We start from the raw sequence: 23,538 nt of genomic DNA, 5'->3' as shown, positions 1-23,538 counted from the left end.
AGGTTGCCATTCAGATCATTTTAAAATGTTTATGAAGTTTATTCATTTTCCTCAATTTGTCGTGAACGACGTCTGTTTAGTGAAGCGCACGGATTCATTGCGCTGAACTGCACCCATGTTTATGAAGGGGTGCATATGCACTCTCAGAGCCGCCATAGCAAAAATTATCAAAGTCTCTGGGAGTCTGTTTATATGGACTAGGTTTGAATAAAGCCTTAAAAACTTGAATCTGGAAAGAAAGGTCTTTAATTAAATGTAACTTTCTATGGGACTACAAATGCGTCAAAATATGTATCTAAGTGGTAAAGGGTTAATCTTACGTCTAAAACAGGGTTTGTGCATTCGGACTTAGGACAGTGACGTTTTGGTTCATTTTTTACTTTTGATTACCTACTTATATACAATAATGAATTAGCCTGCTAAACATTGGTTTGGAAATTATGAGCTTTGGTTAACATTTTAAATATTTTAAATACTCAGAGCTGAATGTGTTTGAAGATAAATTGAAAGTATAATGACCTAAGTGCTATTAATAGATAACCAAGCTCCTGTAGAGTTTTTATTTGATTGCTTGCAAACTACTTATATTAATTAATAACGTGTTTTCAGAGCACTTTAATTCATCTTTTACTATTTCCAAATTACCAGAATTCAGCTATGTTAGCAAAAAATAATTACTGTTTTCAGCAACAGTGCTTTGATTAACCCTTTCACCCATAAGAAGCAACGTGAATGGCTTTTGCATCCAGCATAAAACAAGAACAGCCTGCAAGTAACTTGCAGCCTGTTCAGGTTTAATGCTGTTTGCAGTTCATCAGTATCTATGGGTTGAAAATGAAGCCTTTACAAGTTGAATCTAGTAGGAAAGGTCTTAAGTTACATTAAACTTTCTAAGGGACTACGAATGGGTAAAAATATGTATCTATTTGGTAAAGGGTTAAGCAAATGAAGTCGACTATTTTATTGTCAAACATTGCATAATTGAGACATATATTTTTCAGGTTACTACTGAACGTGTCATCTTGTGTAAGGGAAGCTTTATACCGGATAAATTATAGTGACTATGACCACTGCAATGTGACGGACCTGTACCATGTCGTGAGAGATCTTGTAAGAGAAATGATGCCAAATATGACCTGGATTAATGGTTCTATTTGTGATCGTAAGTACTTGTTTGAGGACCTAGGTTTGGATGATAAAATGTTGTATATGATGGGGAAAGGTTCATCAGGTACTTCATCTATGCACAGTTTTTTTATTTCAGAATGTTAGTTTTGGAACTTTGGTGTGTTTTCAGCTCACCTTAAGTACAAAATGTACGTTTTATTTCGCACATTGGAATTTATCCACACACACAAATTCAACAATTGGCCGTTTTCCGATGTACACGTCATGAAAGTTTTTCAAAATAACATATTAAAATGCATGTATTTTGTTATGTACTATGCCATAAAAAGACTGATCTGTATAAGTTCACCAAAATAAAGTATAAAGAAGTGAAATTCCAGCTGCTGGAGCAGTATTGCATTATATTATATACAATTTGTAGGTCCTTTATTTAAGGCAAGTGACCAATTGCCAAAACAGTACGAAACAGCACAATACGAAACAACATACAAACATAGGAGAATAAAACTGGGGTCACCGCCTTTGAAAGGTCAATGCAAAGCACTTGGGGTTTAAACAGGTCTTAGAGCGCTCAACCTCACACTTGGACCAGTAATATTCATGATACATATAAGTGTAAATAAATTTTAACATCATAGCATTGCAAATCAGAGCTTTGATTAGACATTCCCACTGATTAGCAAATTAAAAAGTGTATGTATGCAACCAGCATGAAACCATATTACTTGAATGTAACTTGCAGACGTTTAGGTTTTATGCTTTTTGCTGCTCAACAGTATCTTAAATAATTTTATTTCTTCAGGTTTGGTGTGTTTCTCAGCAAACCTAGAGAGGTTTAAGACTGGGTCCACAGTCTGCGCAAGTCCTTGGTCCGCCTACATGGCCAACCTGGGCAGGGGAGACAACTGTGTGTAAGAGCACTAATTGTTCTAGTGGATTACAGACTTATCTCATTCTCGCTCAGAAGCAAACTAAAAACGGCCGTATGAAACCAGCATAAAAAATAGAACAGCCTGCTAGTAATTAACTTAACGTCTGTTCAAGTTTTATTCTGTTTGCTGCTGATCAATGTCTTGGTGATGGAAATAAAACCTTTAAAAATTGAATATAATAAGAAAGGTCTTAAATATAAATTTATTTCGAAGGAACCAAATCACATCAAAGTTCTTCCTGAGTTGTAAGGGGATATGGTAACACTTGAGGTTGCATCAGGATGACAGAAATGCAGTTACTGTATTGCTCGCATTATTGGGTTGTCCTTATCCTGATGCGATAAAGATCCACATAATTTTAAACCCTCGGAGTAATGATAAGTTGACGCCATTTAAACTTTAACATAATTGTTATTATAACGCATGAAGAATATGTGCAATGCAACTGTAAAGTTTTCCGTATTATTTATGTTTAAAAGCGTATTATTATATAAGCAGAATTAGTTATAGCAAAATTTAATCTTAAATACAAGTAGGACAACATATATGCTACTTCATCAAGAACACAGTCACGTATTCCATTCCCAGCTATCACAAAATGTGAATGATTGAGTCTCTATGAGACAGTCTCACAAATAGTGTAAAAGACATCCTTTTGTTAGGGAGGTTAAAGGTCAATACAGCACATGATTAATGGCAGACACATACAATTGATTAGTTGGAACTCTAGTTAAACCTGGTCATTTATTATTTAATATTAGACGGTTTTGCCAGGAATAAGGGATTTGTTCAAGCTACCATAGTTTTTGAGGTAGCCAAAAAGTCATACTATTAAATGCACTTATGATTAGACACATTAACCTGTCCCTGTGAAATCATGTCATGTGTATATTTTGCATGATATGACTATACAATAGGGGCAATTTAAAGTTAATGCACAATCCTTAAGAGGTATGAGTTTTTAGTGATACGGGACTCCTGTTATGCCTCCAATACTTCCAATTCCTTGTCAATAGCTAATGATGAGTTTAAACTAATATGGACAAAAGACTGACAAGTCTGAACTTAAGTAGTTGGTGTATGGTCACTGCAAAGTGTCATGTTGTCCTTAAAAATAATCATATATTTATGTAGAATAATTTTATCCTGACTTGTGTGTCCGAAGATTTTAAGTAAGGCAAATAGATAATTTAACCATGTCTTATTATTTACCACTTCAATATGTAACCTCAATTTGGTAATTCAACCCTTGACTAAAATTTAAAAATGTAGCATCTGGTCAATTTTTTGGTTAAGTTCTACACATTTGCTCCCTACATTGTAATTTGGTTGACCTCTACTTGTTATAGAAACTTTGAGAATTTCATCACCTGCCTCCAGACCCAAGCAGTAGCGAGAAACCAGTCTTGCCCAGCTCAGTCTCTGGTTTCCATGGTAACCAGTCTGGGCTACGATTACATATCCGACAACCCTTTGTGCTCTGGTATGTTATATGGCCCCTGCCATGTGGCTATTATTATTCATAAGCATATTCTTCGTTTTCATTTTAAAGTGCTATTATGGGCATCTAACAGTTTATAGGTGTCTAGCGCAACCGTTGTTTATTTTTGGTGTTTTCACTTCATATACACTTATATTTGTTAATGCAGCATCAACATACTAAAACAATATCCCGAAGAGCGAAAAATCATGCATTTGAATATCAACCGTACTTTCGTTTTGACCACTGACGACAGAAATGATTCGATTTACAATGTGTATCTTAATTTAGTTTTAGTGCAGATTCATACAACACAAAGACACTATTTTGTTTTAAGGATCATTTTGGCTTACAGGACTCACCAGTCATGTAAAATAACGAATATAATATATATATTTTATACACAACTGGTAGCAAGATGAGTTGCATATAATTGGTCAGTAACCACATTTTAACTAACTCTTTTGACCTGTTAATTCTTTTCAGCTCAATTCAACAGTACAAAGTACCCATAATATCCCTTGAATAAATATATAAATATAGAAGCTCATTAATAACATCTATTTATTTCACTGATAATATTTTACACTGTTGGCATTGAAGTAGGTCAGATTTGAGAAATGAAATATTATGTAACATATTTTTGACTTTCCAGACTACAACACTAATAGATAAAGAGCCTCCAAACCAAATATATACAGTTTATTTTATATGTTTGCCCTTTAAGGATTAGTCTTCACTGTGACATGTTATTTGCTTGCATTAAACTGATGGCATAGCTATTCTGACACCTTTTATATGTTAAATATTATTGAGAGTAAAAACAAATGTGTATGTGTTTTTTTTTGCTGCCAGTTTCGTAAATCATTAGTAATAATATAAATGTATATGCTCATTTTCCTAACAGTTAGTTTAATATGATTAAGAGTGTAAACACATTTTTATGTTCTCTTTTTATGCCCCCGGTAGGGTGGCATATAGCAGTTGGAACTGTCCGTCAGTCAGTATGTCAGTCAGTCTGTCCGTCCGTTTGAAAAAAACTTTAACATTGGCCATAACTTTTTCAATATTCAAGATAGCAACTTGATATTTGGCATGCATGTGCATCTCATAAAGCTTCACATTTTGAGTGGTGGAAGTTCAAGGTCAAGGTCATCCTTCAAGGTCAAAGGTAAAAAAAATATCAAAGCGGCGCAATAGGGTGCATTGTGTTTCTGACGAACACATCTCTTGTTTATGGTCAGTTACAAATGATAACGTGTACAAACACATTTTCATGATCCTTTTTTTGTCAATTACATAGTGACCACACAAGTCATTAATTGCTCGCATATTTCATTTCAGACCTGTGCAATCTGACATGGAGCTCAGATAATGGTAACAGCTCCGTTGTTGTTAATGTTACTTTGAATCCCCGTATGGACATAGCTCAGTTCACTGTACACATCCCAGCCACAAGCACAAGTATAAATATGGCTGCTGCAAACAAATGGCTCGGAATTGGTGTGAATACACGTAATCAAATGGTAAGTGAAATGTTTAAAACGAGCTTGAATATGCATTATAAAAGATATGTCAAAATGCTTGGTTTATCTACTGTCTTTGATGTTTGGAATGATTTAGAGAACTTAAACTATTCAGAAAGGATTATTTTCCCTCTCAGCCTTTGAAGGAAGACAATCTGAAGATTCAGCAAATAAACTGCATTGACCCTGCATTAGATTTTGTTAAATATTTCTAATATCTTATGTGATCATAAGAACAACAACATATATTTTCTTGGTTCCAACTTTATTAGGGATGTTTCTTTTCCAGATTGGAACCGATGCATACACCATTGAGACACTAAATGCTGTTAACTACACTGTGAAGAACAGGTATGCACGAATCTCACGTAACAAGGAACAGAAAAGCCTTAATGTCTCATAAAGTCTGAATTACTGGTTCGGAGGTCATGGGTTTAGATAAAATCTCTGGGCAATCCTCAATATCATCACCCAAAGACACAAAGTACTGTTTTACCCAGACAACAGACCCTAGTGTCTCAATTAGCAATAAGCTATTGATTCAAAGATGCATGTGTAAATTTGTTAGACATTCAAAACAAAAATATGAGTATGTAGATAATATTTGATATGATTATTAGCTCCTATTATAAAAGCTATTACATACTTATTTATCAGATAAGACTAATTTAGATTTTTAGAACACAAAATAGGCTGTTGTTGTGTCATCAATTATTTACTCTATTCAACTCAATAGTTACCATCAAATGTTTAGGATTTCATTTTCAGAATTCTATAAACTGATAGTATCAAACATTTTTTTGCATAATTATGGCCAGTTTAATTATGGGAAACTGATCAGGCAGGTGCTTGGAGATAAATATTTTCAGGGAGGATAACTTAAGTCCAGCATGTAATTGTTTCCCATAAGAAACAGGTCCCTAGGTCCAGGGTCGCAATTCAAGTTTGCAGTTCAAATTAAGGTTTTTGTACTTGACACTAAGTCTAGAGCATTTCTTTGTCCAGCATAAATTGATTTTCAAAGTACATGGACGAAGATATAAGTATGATATGTGAGAGTGTTACATGCAAGAACCAGGTTCTAAGGTCCAAGGTAAAGGTCACAATCTCAAAAATAAAGTTTAGTGATTTTCAACAACATGGAGGGAGATTCATATAACTTTTCATAAGTGTTCATCATGGTAAGACCCAGTGTCACATGCAAGATCTTTTATACAAAGGGATCAAAGATCAAATCTATTAAATTTGTTCTGAACAATTTTTCTGGGACATAAATTTGTCAAGCATGTATAGATTTTCAAACAACTTGGCAAAATTTATCAACATGGTTAGACAGGGTGTTGACCACAAAAACCAGCGCTAAGGTCTATGTCACAGTTAAGGTTACCAGTCAATTGAAGTTTTTTTTCTACAGCATGAATGGATTTGCATATACTATTGTCAAAGTACTAAAAATAATTCGAGGGATGGTTTCATGCAAGAACCAGATCTCATAAACCAAGGTCAACATCATTCAAAATCAAAGGTCAAATGTAGGTATTTTCAACAGCATGGATGATTTTTCATATTACTAGCCATAAATGCTCATCATTATTACACAGACTTTTGCTTGCAAGAACCAGGTCCCTAGATTCAAGGTGATTGTCACAGTGCAAGGTTAAAGGTCACATTCACGCTTTATTAGGAACGAAAGCAATTGCAGCATGTATAGATTTTTAAATAACTAGGTAGAAAGGGAGTTTCACAAGCAATAAAACAGGTCACTAGATCTGTGGTTAATTTCACAAATAAAAGTCAAAGGTCAAAACATAGTTAAATGCATATTAAGGACTTAAAAGTTTTAACAAGCATACTGAATGGTTCTCAATATAACTCAAGTCCCTATGTTGAAGGTAAAGGTCAAAATTTAAGGTGAAAGATAAAATAAGAAACACCAATTTAGACTTTTTCAAATCTTAACCTGAATTGATTTTTTCTGAGGGTCCGATATTTGTGACATTGGCACTCTTTTAATGCTTATTAGTACAACTGTTGCTTTGCAATTGTGGTAATTCATTGTCTTGCTTCTGTTGTCTGTAATAAACATTTGTCTTTAAATTACTTCTCTGAAAACACCTGGGGTATATTACAAAAATTGCCAGGAATTGTTCTGGAAACGTCATGTCCAAATTCATTTGTCTTAAATTATGCAATGGAATAATAAGCTTTAAAGAATTTTGGAGCTGCTATCTCTTTTGGTCTCAGAAGGAAATGGAATATGACTGCAAGATAATACAAAAAGCTGGCGGTATTGGATGTCTATTGCTACAGCGTCTGAATGTTGTACACTTACAACAGACAGGACATTCCTTCTTGCAAAACAGGGTCATAACAACACTTTTCTATTTATGATTTTGTATGAAAAAACGGGTTAGCATTTTTCTTCTTAATTGATTTATATTGTAGGCTTGTTCAATCCATGTGTATACTTTAACTGTATGTGCATTATTACCCTAGGAAACAAATAAAATATCTTTGAACTAAAGAATATCTTTAATAACTAAACTATTTTAAACAGGTATGCCTCCCAAAGGTCAACGCCAGCAGAAGACTACACTGTATATGCCAACGTTTCCGTGAGACATTCCAATGGAGAGACATGGCTAACGTTCAACAGGTCAATATCTGGTGCCAATCCAGCACCCAACGACCAAGCCCTAAACAGCATGTTGTACATGGTTGCAGCACATGGTAGCATCTCATCCGGGCAGATCTCACAACATTCAGTGAGATATACCTCATCACAGCCGTTCAACTTCACCTGCCGTAAGGAACTTATATTTTGGTGTTTGTTGGTTGCTGGCTGTTTTTGATATTATTGGGCAAGATACTGTTAAATCATTTATAAATCATTTATTATCATTGGCTTAAAATTTTGTTGTTTAAAAAATGACTTTTTGTGTACAAGTTAATGCTTCAGTCATTTTCAAATGTGTTTGAGTTCAATTTGCAGATTGGTCAATGAAAATTAATGACTTGACAGTATGTAATTATTGGCGCAATGAACCCGAGACATTGTTGTGTTATAAACCTCGATTTAAAACTTGTTAAACAATTATTTTGATAAATCAGATTTTTACAAACACAATTTAAAAGACAGACAGACAAATAGACAGACAAATAAATTGGTAAATGCTTAGCAGTATACTGTAATTTACCATTTTAAAGCCCCTGCCTTCGTTGAAAAAGCCTTCTGTTCCCCGTTTGTCTTTTTTGTAAGGAAGTTTTACATTATGTCATTCGTTTCATTTATTAAATTAGTCCAGGAATATAACGCTACATTCTCAAAACTAACATCTTGAATGTTCTTTTAATGACATAAATACGTTACCTGCTATCTTATAGCTTTCTCCTTTCCAAGGGGAATAAACTCATCCGGAATTTTAACTGGGAATCGGCCACCTACATACTGTAATACAGGCCAGGTTTAACATAGTGCAATGCAACCTAGGCAAAAACGGTAACCAACCCTCAATATTCTTTCAGGATCGACCAGGTGTATACGTGTCTTTTACGCCTCTGAATTGAAAATTGTTTTTCAATTTATTTCACTTGGTTGATTAGGGTTTTGAATAGATAAATTGTGGTATTTATCTTTTTTCTTCTCATTCGGATTAATTTATGTGGATTTAATGGACTTTTGTTTCATTTGTAAAGGTAAGCCATGCTTGCTTTTATCGAACAATGGTTTATTACTACCATGCTTGGTGTTTTCAGGCGCAAACGAGCACGTGCAAAACGTGGTCTTCTAATACATTGTGAGAACGTGAAAAGTGTGTTCTTCTAATCGGTTACGAGATTTTGCAAAGCGTGTTCTTCTCATTAAATGACAGATTGTTTATCATTTGTCCATTGTGTGCAATTATGATTTTAACATTCTGTATGACAATCTAATTGGTAATTTTATTTTACATCTGTTTTGAATTAAACTTTTGTTATCCCCCGCCATAGGCGGAGGGATATTGTTTTTGCTTTGTCCGTCTGTCTGTCCGTCCGGCACTTTTGTGTCCGGAGCCATATCTTGGAAGTGCTTTGGCGGATTTCAATGAAACTTGGTATGAGTATATATATGGATAAGAGGATGATGCACGCCTAATGGCATTGTACACCATATGTTAATAACAGAGTTATGGACCTTTGTATCTTGGAAAATTGCTTTTTTGTGTCCGGAGCCATATCTTGGAAGTGCTTTGGCGGATTTCATTGAAACTTGGTATGAGTATATATATGGATAAGAGGATGATGAACGCCAACTGACATTGTACACCATTGGATAATAAAGGAGTTATGGCCCTTTGTATCTTGAAAAATGCTTTTTTGAGTGTCCAGAAGCATATTGGCGGGGGATATCAATTCAACAAATCTGCTTGTTTAATTTATGATCTACGGCAGTGTTATTATAATATTCATAATGGGCAAATAAGGATTGTGCGTGCCATATGATAATCTGGTCTGTGACCAGTTTATTGTTGAATATGTTATTCTCTTGTTTTTCATATAATCGACTACATAATGGTCGCAGATACAAAAGTTGATAAATACCCGGTGACCTCGCAGACCATGGTTGACAAGTTGCAGCATCAGTCACCGGGTACCGGGCAAGATGGCGACCGTACTGAGCTTATTAAGTCAAACAGTCGGTCAACATTAAACCATATGGCGTCCCCATACGCCGGTCTTTGCCCGAGGGCATTGGTCACGGACATCGACCAATGTCTGACCATATGGCAGCCGCCATACTTTGGTCATCATACGGTGACAACACTGGTCATGATATGACCGGTACGTCACCAAGGATGTTGATCACCGACAGTTATTGTACACTCCATCATTGAGCACAACAGGATAGACATCGGACACGTCTCTCCTTCATTGAGCACAACAGTATAGTCATCGAACACACCTCTCATTCATTGAGCAGTTCTCGGCGTCGATACGCTCGTAAGCAATCATGTCAACGCTCACGGAGACAATATTGTAGGAGACAATATTTCCAGCGTAGCCGAACAATAATTCGGCATAGCAGGTATATGAGACATCGCCACTTATCACGTAGGCGTTAATGTACCTACTAGTCATATAGATGATCGCCATTTTATTCCTTTACGGAATATCATGTCTCAATTCCATGTGTGATGGTTTCCTTATGGCATCCACACATGTTGCAGTCACCGAACCGTATTTGTATACGAACACTAGTTCGTTTAACTTTCAGGCTTCAGGATTAGGAGCTAATTTCTCCACTACGACTACAATGGACACTTTATGCCTATTAATACTGATCTACCATTGTTTTACGGTTTACATTATCAGATGACTTCATGGATGCTCATTCTTCTGCACCAGATATTACAATTCTTACGCAGTTATATTATACCGGTCCGGTCCGATCACCGGACATCGGTCATCATTCACGGGTCATATCACCGGTCACTGGTCACAGGTCAGAATAAGTAGTCGTCCATCATCATCAGATTATTTTTCCTCCTCTTCTTCGTTATCATCATCAGACTATTCTTCCTCCTCTTCTTCGTCATCGAATGAATCTTAGTCATCTGCTTTAATAATGTCTGATCGCCATCAGATTGGATTTTTGGCACGCTCTTCTTTTTCGAGTAGTTCTTGACATTGATATCAGACCATATGGATTCCGACATTTTTCAGTCTTTAACTGTAACGTCAACGGTCATATTATGACTGGTCCCTTCACCTGGCTACAGTTACCGGTCATTGACCGGTCCGGTTCGGTCACCAGTTACCAATCACCGGTATTACACTGTGTTTTCATCAGTCAATTTTATAGTATCACAGGTATTTTCTACATTACCTAGTTGTATACCCCTGGCTATGATTGTATTGAATACAATATTGAATGGATTCAACAATCTACATGACATTTTGTGTTTTTCAATACTGATGTTCTACTGGCGGCCGTTGATTACCAAATCCTCTTTTGGTCTATGGTTGATTTTCCTGACCAGCTATCCATTCTGGTGCTGGTTATGAACTACTAATACTAGAAGATTATGAAATACACATATCTGTTATTTCTACTTCTATCTCAACCGGCTACATGCAGACTACTGGTCTTGCAGATGGTTCGGCTGAAGCAGGCTCGGAGTCTAGCATTGAGGTCGAACATTACTATTTGACCTCTATTAATATATGTTCGAGACCCAAAAGATGAATTGTTTTAACCGCCTTTACCTGTCGGCTACAGACTTTACAGTCACTGACACATAATGGTTTGGACACATACGTGACACTAGAAGGATAAGCAAGACAACATTTCGCGTAGACTTCTGCTTTTCTATTGCTCCTACGACAGTGCATATTTTCTAGTTACTGAAATCAACTAGATTTCTGACATTATCATACTTTCGCTTGCTATGCCAGTTGTTTATACTACTATCTCAGTTTTTTACTCCATGTTAGAGAATTGATAACAGAGAGAGTTCTGATACATAGGATTGCCTACCAGATTGACCGCATGGCGGCTACAGTCAAGTAGATGGCTTGGGAGCTATTGAACTCAGATCTTAGATGCTAAGGATCTGGAGGGACCTCATCTTCTCTTTTCATCTTCAAGATTCCCTTGTTGGAGACAATTTTATTACAAAGAACAATTTTTCCCTCTTTAAGTTCTTCTCTATTACACTGGCCAAAACAGGCCGTCTTCCTATATTTGGTCATATTCCTTTCGGAATTCGTCTGGTTAGGAGTCTTGAAGTAAATGGATTAATTAAGTCAGATTTGAAGACTTCCAATCATTCTACCGAATAGGGTGGACCTTAAGGTTACTCTTAGGGTTTTCACCTTTTTTTGCCACCACACCTCTGATGCCAGAGGTACCACTTTCAATCATATTTTCGTACTTCACTAATCGATGACTTCACGACCTTTATTCTCCAGGATTTTAAAGGCGCCTTTTATTGGTTCAAGAAAGAGGCTATATACTGTAAATAGGTCATAAACTTATAAGTATTCAACACTTTCCTTTTCTACCAATTTTCAAGTCTGTTGGGAGTGGGAAAGTTTGGCTTGCCTTGATTTCTTTCCCCACCCATCCTTGACAAATTGTTCCGTCCACCGGTTGGTATTTACCGGTCCGGTCACCGGTCTTTCTGCTGAGACGTCTTTTCTTACGTCCGTTTCAGCCTTATTTTGAAGTTTATTGAAATTAATCTCGGGTTTATTCAATGACACAGATTTCCATCTTTTTGTCATTAGTTCCCACTATTCAGTGGTGTCTAGACTAGAAGATTATATTGGCAAGAATATAGTTTATTCTACCACAACCTTCCTTACATCTTATATAGATGTGAGCAGGGAAGGTTAGGGACGATCACCTAGAACAACTTGTCCTGATATTCTAAATTATGTTGTATCCTATGAATATCACCTGCACATCTACATCTTGAAAAGCAAGCATTCTTTTATGCTGTTTTTCATTTACAACACATTTTCACGACTCCTTTGTGATGGTTTCAACTAACACACATCTGTCGTGGTTTACTTCCAGACACAGAGGTGATTATATTATCACTCCTTGTATCTGGAAACCAGGAACTTATTCGTTCTTTGCAAGAACATTAATTTTTCTCTATCGTCTTACACATACCAGGTCGTCTCAAAGCCCTGTTGGACGTTTTGTCTTGCAGTTCTTTCTGTCGAATTATTTTTCAGTTGGGTTCAAATGAAATGTGATTTGCGCATGCGCGGCAGTGTTTTTGCAAATGGCGTAGATGCAGATGCAAAGTAAATCGAGTAATGTTGTTTCTCATCTAACGCTAGTAATTAGCGAAATGCGATTGTAGATCGCAGTGTAAATGCTAAACAACGTCAATGCAGTTCACAGAAATCGATCCAGCAGGGTGTGCGATTGTTATACATTCGTCCACTTGACATAAACTGGAAATATATTTGTGAGTTTTTGCCATATATTTATGGTATCAACTTAATTAACCATGGGATTATGGTTCCACAACCTTTTTAAGTCTCCTGTACAATTTTTTTCAGGAAACTTCTTCACAGGTCAAATATCAAATCTCAGAGAGACATATTTTTTTACTGATCAAAACATGTGCCACTACATGTCTGGCCATTATTTAGTTATCTCTACAGAAGAACGTTTTTCTGTTAGAGCTTCAATCCTTGTTACTTTAACAAGGATAATTCCATCAGAACTGTATAGAGGTTCTATGGAAATTCTTTTTTGACTGGATATTCGAGAGCATAGTTATTACCTTAATCACTCTGCTAGATGCATAGAGGTTTTTCTCATCTTTTTCTTTGATGATAAGAAATTTGTTCTTATCTCCGTCAAAGGATATAGATTATGCTTGTGTATACCTTGGTTTTTGTAAGTCATCACAACTCTTTGCTGTCTTATCTATTTTGGAACTGATCCAAACTATGGAACTTAACACTATGTTTTAGTTCCCTTACCTTCTTAAGCAGTTTTGGCTTGTGTTTTTGGGTTGCTTAATAAGCTTCCTATTAACCTTGTCATCAGGCTTATTAACAGTTCCAATATAATTTTAATACGGTTTTCTTTCAGTTGGATCTAATGTCATCTTCACTTAGTTGTGGCAGCCAGGATTCCTTGCTTATATCAACTCCTCTATATGGCTTCTAAAAATCTTCAAGTTTCCAAGTTTTTCTTAAACTGGTAAACATGAAGATGAGGATAAACTTCTATGGCCAATTAGGGCTTTGAAATTCTTTCTCAGCAGTGTTAGTCCATTCGAGGTTCTCAAAAGACACTCTTCATTTCCCTAAAAAAGGGGGGGGATTTGTCTGCGGTTTCTATTTATCGGGGTTAGACCTCGAGAAAGGAAGGTTTACTCTTATCTCTAATTTAAGGATTCATTCCTTTTAAGGATCTAATCGCATGAATTAAGAGCTCTGTCTGTTTCGTGGGCGTATATTAATTACACCCCACTTTTTGACATGCTCTAAGCTGTTTTCTGAAGGAATCCGACCACCTTTTTCATCTTTTTATCTTCGTTTTCTGAAGTGCCAACAATACTATTTGTATGTGTTTGGTCTTGTGATTTCACTAACGGTAGTGTCTTCTTTACGACATAGACAAATTTGCTCTGTCAGAGAAGTCAAAATGAAAACCGTTTTAACGAAGATAAGCTGATAACCCTTGTTTTGAGTTTTGCTAACATTAGCTGATAACCCTGTTTATGTGTTCTACTGTGATGGGAAAAAATATATGAGCCTTCCCACCGCAGCTGCAAAATCAGCTATAAGATGGCAGGTTAAGTATTTATGACATTAAAACAATTTTTTTAAGTAGAATTCATTTTAATTATTAAATGCTTACCTGCTTTCGGTAAGTACCACCTCCCATCCCGCTATTTGATTAATATTTTTGTATATATATTGAAAGAATATTAAGTGTTGGTTACCGGTTTTTGCCTAGGTTTCATTTCACTATGTTAAACCTGGCCTGTATTACGGAATGGCCGATTCCCATTTAAAATTACGAATGAGTTAATTCCCCTTGGAAAGGAGAAAGCTATAAGATCGCAGGTAAGTATTTAATAATCAAAATGAATTTTACTAAAAAAAATTGTTTTAAGTTTTGCTGAGATTGTCCTCTGCTTTCACGTATCTGTTCCAGTATCTGGCAAAGATGTACATGTATATCAAAGCCAATTACAACAATGAATGAAAGTTGGATACAATCGCCCAACAATTAACTACATAGTAATAATCTCATAACCCTTTCCCACTTAGATGCAAAATGACATTGGCTATGTACAAACAACATAAAACCAGAACAGCCTGCGAGTCACTCGCAGTCTGTTCAGGTTTTATGCTGTTTGCTGCACACCAGTATCTAAGGTTTGGAGATAAAGCCTTAAAAACTTGAATCTAGTAAGAAAGGTCTTTTATTAAATTAAACTTTCTAAGGGACTACAAATGCGTAAAAATACATATCTAAGGGGTAAAGGGTTAATTGATTCTTATTGCTGTTTTGATGGTATGGGCAACACAAATTTTATTGTAAAAACTTAATTTTTCTATGTGCTACAAAGATTTATTGGGCTATATAATTTATGAACACTTTTGTATTGGCAGATTCCTTGAAGTGATTGAAATCAGATTTTGAAAAGTCATGATTACCTTGAAGCTTTGTTTTTATTATCAAGAATTGTTTTTATTTCTGTAAACTCACAATTTGCGGGATCTATGATTTTAAATTGATAGTTAGAAACAAGATATTATTCATTGTTAGTTTTCTCAAATCAGTTTAATTGAATTTTAAATCTGAAACACAGATTTTTGAATGTGAGCTTAAATATTTATTTCTTATCAATCCTTTGTCCTTAGAAAGTACCTGAAAATTATACTGCAAATGTACAACATCAGTTGATCTGCGTTGCAAGCGTGGGTGTATTAATTGCTAAATAAAAAATTTGCCCAGACAAACAAAGTATATGGTAGAGGCCTTGGACATCTGCACAAAAATCTAATCATTTACAGATTGTTCAGTATTGTTTCTTATTGTAAAAATCTGCACCTGGACCGTGTATATTTTTGATTGCGGAAGCATAAGATTATGGAAAAAGATTTGATTTAGAGCTGTCAAAATATGTTCATTTTTTTAGCTCGACTATTATTATGAAATATATATAGTGGAGCTTTCCTACTCACCCCGGCGTCTGCGTCTTCGTCTGCGTCTGCATGCAAATGTTAAAGTTTTTGTACTACCCCAAATATTTTCTTTGTACCTTGACATATTGCTTTCATATTTTGCATACTTGTTTACCAACATGACCCCAACCTATAAACAAGAGCAGACTACTCTATCAAGCATTTTGTCATAATTATGGCCCCTTTTCCACTTAGAAAATGCAGCAAATATTAAAGTTTGCGTACTACCCTAAATATTTCCTATATCCTTTGACATATTGCTTTTATATGTTGCATTCTTGTTTACCAACATGACCCCAACCTATAAACAAGAGCAGACCACTGTATCAAGCATTTTGACATAATTATGGCCCCTTTTACACTTAGATAATTGAACCTTTTGCTTAAATTGCCATAACTTCTTTATTTATGATCACATTTTATTATTACTTAGACAGAACAACACTTACCTGAATACCACAATGGATTCCACCCAAACAATACCCCACGCCCCTACCAGAATCCCTCCCCCCCAACCCCCCCCCCAATTTTTTTTTATAAACATCGTCTAATAAATTACCACACCCCACATTATTCCCCCCTCTCACCCCCCCCTACCCCCCCCCCCCCACGAAAACATCATCTTATAAATTACCCCACCCCACATTATACCCCCTTCTCAGCCCCCCTACCCCCCCCAACCCCTCCATTTTTTTTAAACATTATCTAATAAATTACCACAACCCCCCCCTCTCACACCCCCCCTACCCCCCCCCCCCCCCTAAAAAAATTTTTTTTTCCTTTTTTTATTTTTGAAAGATCGTCTAATAAATAATGGAATATGACCAATTTCCCCATGATGGCTTACGTTATACTGTTAAGCATTCGAATAGTCGAGCGCACTGTCCTCTGACAGCTCTTGTTTTGTTAGCTACGCGATTTGCTATCCTCGATGCTCGGCTACCAGACACGACCAATCCCATGGCAGTCTGCTCGCATGTGCCCCTTTACCGCGATGTACTGCAGTACCAGTGCAAGGACTTCAGCTACAACATGCTGGATTCCAGAGAGACATGCATGTAAGCACCAGGGGCACAGGCTAATCAGGGACGACACTCCGCTTTTATGACATTTTTTTGTTAAAATGAAGTCCCTTCTTAGCAAAAAAACTATTTTTGGCGGAAAGTGTTGTCCCTGATTAGCCTGTGCGAACTTAACAAGCTAATCTGGGACGACACTTTACGCACATGCATTATGCCCAGTTTTCTCAGAACACAACACAAATAATAGCCGTTGGTGAACTCGGTTGCATTTGCAGATTTCTGCATACAAAGATATATTTAAACTTGAACAATGTTTTCTTTGTCTATGGTAAATTCCCTTATTGTACAAGAAAGTAAGTAAGTTTATTGTAAACATAAGCCAAATTAGAAGAATAGTCTAGCATGTTACGACGGCCATGTATTATTTTTATGTTACATCTAGAACAACTAGAAGAATAGACGTCTTTGTAAGCGCTCTCTTGCAGTTTGGAAGCACCAGGGATTCCGCTAAATGATGCAAATCTTGACATCATTTGTCCCTGGTCATTTTGATGAACTCATAGTTAAAATTTACACTTTATTTTATTGTGAATTCATTTGTAAATGAATTTGATAAAAAAATACATGTCTCTGTTTATGAGCGTGACACTTTGCGCGAAAATTACGTCATTAGAAAATGCATTGTGGGAATGTTTTGGTTAAAGTTACCGGTGGTTAAATTCCACTATGCGCGGTTAGGTAACTTTGTGGTATATCGTGTTTATACAATCGAGTTACCTTGAAGGTTACTATACCTGAATAACCGCAAACTTACCAAGGTTTGAGTTACCGAGAGGTAACTTTAACAAGCGTTTATACAATCGGGTGCTGGTTAATTATGAGTGTGAAAGGTATAACTTTTCAAAGAAAAGACTAGCTATTCCTCTTGCTCAAATTTCGGGGCTAGTTAAAGGTTTTTTGGTAATCTAGTTTCTCAGGAAGGCTTTAAGAATTTCTTTCAAACTAAAGGAAGTGCTGTCCTAAATATTAATGAACTCATGCGACAAATTTGATAACTCCAACTTTGACCTATGGAACAAATTATTCCATTTAAACATATTTCCAAATAATGAATCCTTTGACACTCTAAAATTTGTCTTAAAAGCTTTATGAACATGGTAATTGTTCGTATTTCGGTAATTGTTAGTATTTCGTTTGGAAATCCCTTGTTAAGCTTCCAATTGTTCATAAAATTAAGAAAAATCACATTTTTGGCATCTCTGGGTATGGAAAATATTTAAAAAGATGATTTACCAGAATCTCAACAAATGTGTGCTTTCAAAGTCTCCGGAAAATAATTTCTGACTGTCAAAGTCTTAAAAACATCCCTTTTCATTGATATGAGCTGGTATATAAATAGTGTATATATATATATATATATATATATATATATATATATATATATATATATATATATATATATATATATATATATATATATATATATATATTAATTTATGAAGTATAATATAACGTATTAGAAAATTCAATCAAAGGCTGATAAAAAATGAATACTATAAACTGAATATGCTATAAACTGTTCCTCTCATCACTGTTAACTGCCAGTTTAACTGCCTGTATTACTGCTTTGAACTGTTCCATGTGAGTTTCCTTACAGTCCATTGTTTTTTGGCGAAGCAATGGAACTTGGACTTAACAATTTTCTCTTAAAAAAGCTGCTCTGCTAATTCAAAGCGCAGTAGGGGGCATTGTGTTTCTTGTTCTGCTGTGAATTTCCCATATGTCTTCTGTGAACTGCCCATTTCTCTTCTGCGATGTGCCAGTTTCTCTGATAAAAATTGTTCCTACTACTGATCTGAACTGCCAATTTTCCTACTGTGAGATGGGCATTTCTCTGTTGTGAACTTACCATTTCCTTGCTTTTAACTACACCTTTCCCAACCCTGAACTGCCCATTTCCCAGCCTTGAACTACCAATGTCTCTAACCTGAACTTCCCATTTCCAGCTTCTTTCACTGCTGTCACTGCCTACAGTGCCAATATTCCTGCTGTGAAATGCCCATTTCCCTGTTGTGAACTCTTCCTACCACTTATGTTTCCTTTACTACTGTGAATTGCCACTTTCAATGCTGTGAATTGTAAATTTTAATGACATGAAGAGACCACTCCTGTCAACTGTTCCTACCACTGCTGTGAACTGTTCCTTCTACTCCTGTGAATTGTTCTGTCCATACATGTGAACTGTTCCTACCACTGCTGTAAACTGTTCCTACCACTGTTTTGAACTGTTCCTTCTAATCTTGTGAAATGCTCCCACCGCTCCTGTGAACTATTCCTTACACTATTGTGAACTGTTCCTACCACTGCTTTGAACTGTTCCTACCACTCATGTGAAATGTTCATACCACTCCTGTGAACTGTTCCTACCAATGCTGTAAACTGTTCCTACTGCTGCTGTGAACATTTCTTACCACTCATATGAACTGTTCCTACCACTCCTGTGAACTGTTCCTACCAATGCTGTGAACTGTTACTACCAATGCTGTGAACTATTCCTACCACTGCTAGAAACTTTTCCTGTCATTGTTGTGAATTTTCTTCCACTCATATGAACTGTTCCTACCACTCATATTAACTGTTCCTACCACTCATGTGAACTGTTTCTACCACTATTGTGAACTGTTCTTACCACTCATGTGAACTGTTCCTATCACTCCTGTGAACTGTTCATACCACTGCTGTGAACTATTCCTACCACTCATATGAACTGTTCCTACCACTCCTGTGAAATGTTACTACCACTGATGTGAACTGTTCCTTCAATTGCTGTGAACTGTTCTCACCACTCATATGATCTGTTCCTACCACTCCAGTGAACTGTTCCTACCACTCATGTGAACTGTTCCTACCAATGCTGTGAACTGTTCCTACAAATGCTGTAAAATGTTCCTAAGCTGCTGTAAACTTTTCCTATCAATGTTGTGAATTGTTTCTTCCACTCATGTGAACTGTTCCTACCACTCCTGTGAACTGTTCCCAACACTATTGTGAACTGTTCCTATCACTGCTGTGAACTGTTCCTATCACTCCTGTGAACTGTTCTAACCACTCCCATGCACTGTTCCTACCACTCATGTGAATTGTTCCTACCACATTTAAACTGTTCATTCCACTCATGTGAACTATTCCTACCACTGCCGTGAACTGTTCCTACAACTGTTTTGAATTGTTCCTACCACTTCTGTGAATTGTTCATAACACTCCAGTGAACTGTTCCTACCACTGTTGTGAACTGTTTCTACCACTCCTGTGAACTGTTCCTACCTCTCCTGTGAACTATTCCTACTGCTGCTGTAACCTTTTCCTATCACTGTTGTGAATATTGTTTTCTTCCACACCTGTGAACTCTAACTACCACTCCTGTAAACTGTTCCTAAAACTATTGTAAACTGTTCCTATCACTCCCATAAACTGTTCCTACCACTCATGTGAACTTTTCCTACCACTGTTGTGAACTTTTCCTACCACTGTTGTGAACTGTTCCTACCACTTATGTAAACTGTACCTTCCATTACTGTGAACTGCCTTATTCCCCTGTTATGAACTGTTCTGATCACAGATGCTTCTTTGGCTGCTGTTAATTGTACATTAAACTACTGTGAATTTTAAATTCCCTGCTGTGAATTGTTCCAACCACTGCTGTGAATTGCTTCTTTCACTGCTGTGAATTGTACCTTTCACTGCTGTGATATTTTTCTTACCACCCCTGTGGACTGCTTCTTTCACTGCTATGAACAGTTCCTACCATTTATGCTATGTTTGCTGCTGTGCATTGTACCCTTCATGCAATCAACTTTTCCAGAATTGAGGAGTACGTGATGGGGTGCCTGGTACAGGTGATGTCAGAGTACAACTGCACTGGAGACCTGGTGCGCAGCATGAGCCTGAGACCGGAGGTCAGACAGGGGCTACTGGATAGTAACATTGGATGTGGTAGGCAGCTAAACAATATAGTATATCCCTCTCCTGCTCAGAAGCAAAGTGACGTTTACCAACACACCTGATGTCATTTTATGGCTTATTTGGTATAAGAAATAGAATGTTACTTACATTCATAATTATTTATCACTCAAAGGATAAATTATAATGATTTTTTTCAGATAAAATGTGAATTTATAATTATTGTATTCATTGTCACACAAACTGTAATTAAAAAACTATTATGATTTTCCTGATAAAATGTGACTTTGAAATGATAAGATTTATTACAAAAATAGTAACTTGTAAAATATAATAATTTATAAGATAAATGTGACTTATAAACTATAATTATTTATCACGTAAATTGTAACGAATACATTTAAATGATTTATCATATGAAATGTGACATATAAAAGATGATTATTTATCAGACACAGGTCTGTCCCCATGTGGACTGAAGCTGGTGGCCAACACCTGGCTCATCCGCAATACCTGTTTCCAGTGGATGTGGTCTTCACTGCATGTGGACAACATGAACAGGGCAAGAAATGCAGACAACACCACTCTGCTGAAATGCCGGTAAGTGTCGGTTAATGCCAGTAAGTGTCATTAAGTGCTGGTAAGTGCCGGCAAGTGTCGGTAAGTGCCAATAAGTGTCGGTTACTAACATTTGCCTTTGTTTATTGCTATGAATTTTTTAGCCTTTCATTACAAAGATGCACAGTATTCATTTATTTGTTGATTGGACATATCATTCATAATGAAACAGGTTTATGGCGGATATCAAATTGGGGAAAAGGTTTGAATGCATTTGATAAATAATTGGAAGATCTTCTTATCAGTCATAAAGTCATATCCTGTGTGTGATTTGTATTACTTTTTCTTTGATTATGTACAATGCAGTTGAATTATTAGATGAATTATAAATTGTTAAAAGTTGATTTAAAAAAATATTTGCTCAAGAAAAAAAATAATTCTCAGTTTTTAAATAACACATCATAACACCAAAAGCTATTAGCCTCGATTTGATAAAACAACATTTAATTAATGTGGGAAAAGTGTTTCCCAGATAGTCATGCTTGATTCGCAAAAAAGATACTTTTTCTAAAAAAAAAGACCAACATATAAGCAGCAAATGTTGCTGTTGCAAGTGAGACTGCACAGGCTAATCTAGGACAGCACTATAGGCACATGCATTAAGCCCCATTTTCCATATTATTGCTTATATATTTTTGTTTTACACCCTTTAAGGTTATTTGAGGATTTCATTGGCTGCCACAATGCAGCTTTCCCGGACACAATGGTAGACTGCCCCAGCCACGCGTTCTTGGAAGCAGCTGAAGTAATGACGGAGCTTTACCGGAAAATAACCCAGTACACACTGGCACCTACCAATGAATCACTTCAGCTGCAGACTGACTGCGCCACACGTAAGAGCTATGACCTTAGACTAATAAGTGTCTTTATCTGGTGTCTTTGCGATTGTACCACATTCAGAAACCCAATATGATGTTCAAGTAGGGGTGAAGAGGTGTAAGACGAGTTAAGTTATAGGTCGGTTCAACAATCGCACTCCACAAGTATTGGAGAAAAAATGCACGCATTATAAATATTGTTAAAATATTGAAATGATCACTTTGCTTTATTCTTATTTATTATGAATTTCGAAAATCACAAACTACATCCATGCGTTATAAATAAATTAACCATTGCTAGTATAAAACCTACTCTTGAGTGCCGTAACAAACCAACAAAGCTTCACTTATTTCAAAATTCCGAATCAGAAATTATTTGAAATGCACATCAACAAAAACCATATGCATAAAGGAAATCAATTTGATGTAGCCTCCGAAAGTTTGGTGCAGAAGATACGGAAACGTTTCAGAGAAGAAACTTCACAAGTTCCAACAATCTACAAGAAAAAGGTAACCGCGCTGTCACCGAATATTGGGTCTAAGGCGAGAATAAAGAATGCTAGAGGGATGGCATAGTATGCTGAGGAAAGTGATTCATCACCCACACCAAAACATATACCCGGTAAAGCATCACCCGAGCACTAGAAGAACCAGAATCTTCTAGCTATATCAGACAGCTACATTACTCTAAGGGAGGCACCCACCCATCAAGAAGAGAAAATACAGAAACATTGACCAGCAGGTTGATGCCATGAAAGGGGGCGACTATGTAATCAGACTATGATTGTGTTCAGTATGCTGAAGCGCACTAATATTTTGATCATCTGTGAATTTCTTGTTTTGTACGAATGTAAATAAGAAATCCCTGCAAACGCACTTTATCATTTTGCGACATAATTTTCAAAAGTTGCCAATGAAAACAATGCCTGAGATTGGGTGAGTTTTTAATACGTTCATATTACACTTTCTATGGGTATTACATGTATTGGTTGTTATATATAATATGTTCATAAAGTGTTTCTATATATAATCCTATTGGAAATATAAAAGAATAATTGAAAAGCACTTGTGTGTTTGTTATGTTTATTTAAATCAAATAAATACACGAAATAAAAACAAAAAACAGTCAGAGAAAAATTCGCAGTTTACCCCTTTTCGATTGAGGCTGACTATACGGTGTAGTGAAGAACGTGGACCACAATTTGAATCTAACTGTAATTGGATTTTAGCTCCAGGCATGTGACTAACCTGTATTTTGTATGCCCCCTCCAAAGAAGAGGAGGTATATTTTTTTGCTGGATTTTGGTCGGTCGGTCAGTCAACCATTGGCTGATTGGCTTGGTA

General features: G+C 36.3%; 1 protein-coding gene across 1 annotated transcript in view; it reads left to right on the top strand.

Moving 5' to 3' along the window:
- Positions 1-23,538, top strand: part of LOC127840633 (uncharacterized) — a 317,893-nt gene that overhangs the window by 193,590 nt on the left and 100,765 nt on the right. Inside the window, exons 97-106 of the mRNA XM_052369044.1 lie at positions 1,002-1,162; positions 1,931-2,039; positions 3,410-3,543; positions 4,885-5,066; positions 5,356-5,417; positions 7,624-7,871; positions 16,687-16,834; positions 20,661-20,791; positions 21,211-21,358; positions 22,031-22,209. Coding sequence (XP_052225004.1) covers positions 1,002-1,162; positions 1,931-2,039; positions 3,410-3,543; positions 4,885-5,066; positions 5,356-5,417; positions 7,624-7,871; positions 16,687-16,834; positions 20,661-20,791; positions 21,211-21,358; positions 22,031-22,209 — 1,502 coding nt within the window. The remainder of the gene's footprint in view (positions 1-1,001; positions 1,163-1,930; positions 2,040-3,409; positions 3,544-4,884; positions 5,067-5,355; positions 5,418-7,623; positions 7,872-16,686; positions 16,835-20,660; positions 20,792-21,210; positions 21,359-22,030; positions 22,210-23,538) is intronic.

Source organism: Dreissena polymorpha, chromosome 8 (genome assembly GCF_020536995.1).
Source record: "Dreissena polymorpha isolate Duluth1 chromosome 8, UMN_Dpol_1.0, whole genome shotgun sequence".
NCBI classification, from domain to species: Eukaryota; Metazoa; Mollusca; class Bivalvia; order Myida; family Dreissenidae; genus Dreissena; species Dreissena polymorpha.
Note: the sequence above shows the minus strand (reverse complement) of the source record. Positions and strands in the feature narration are given on the sequence as shown.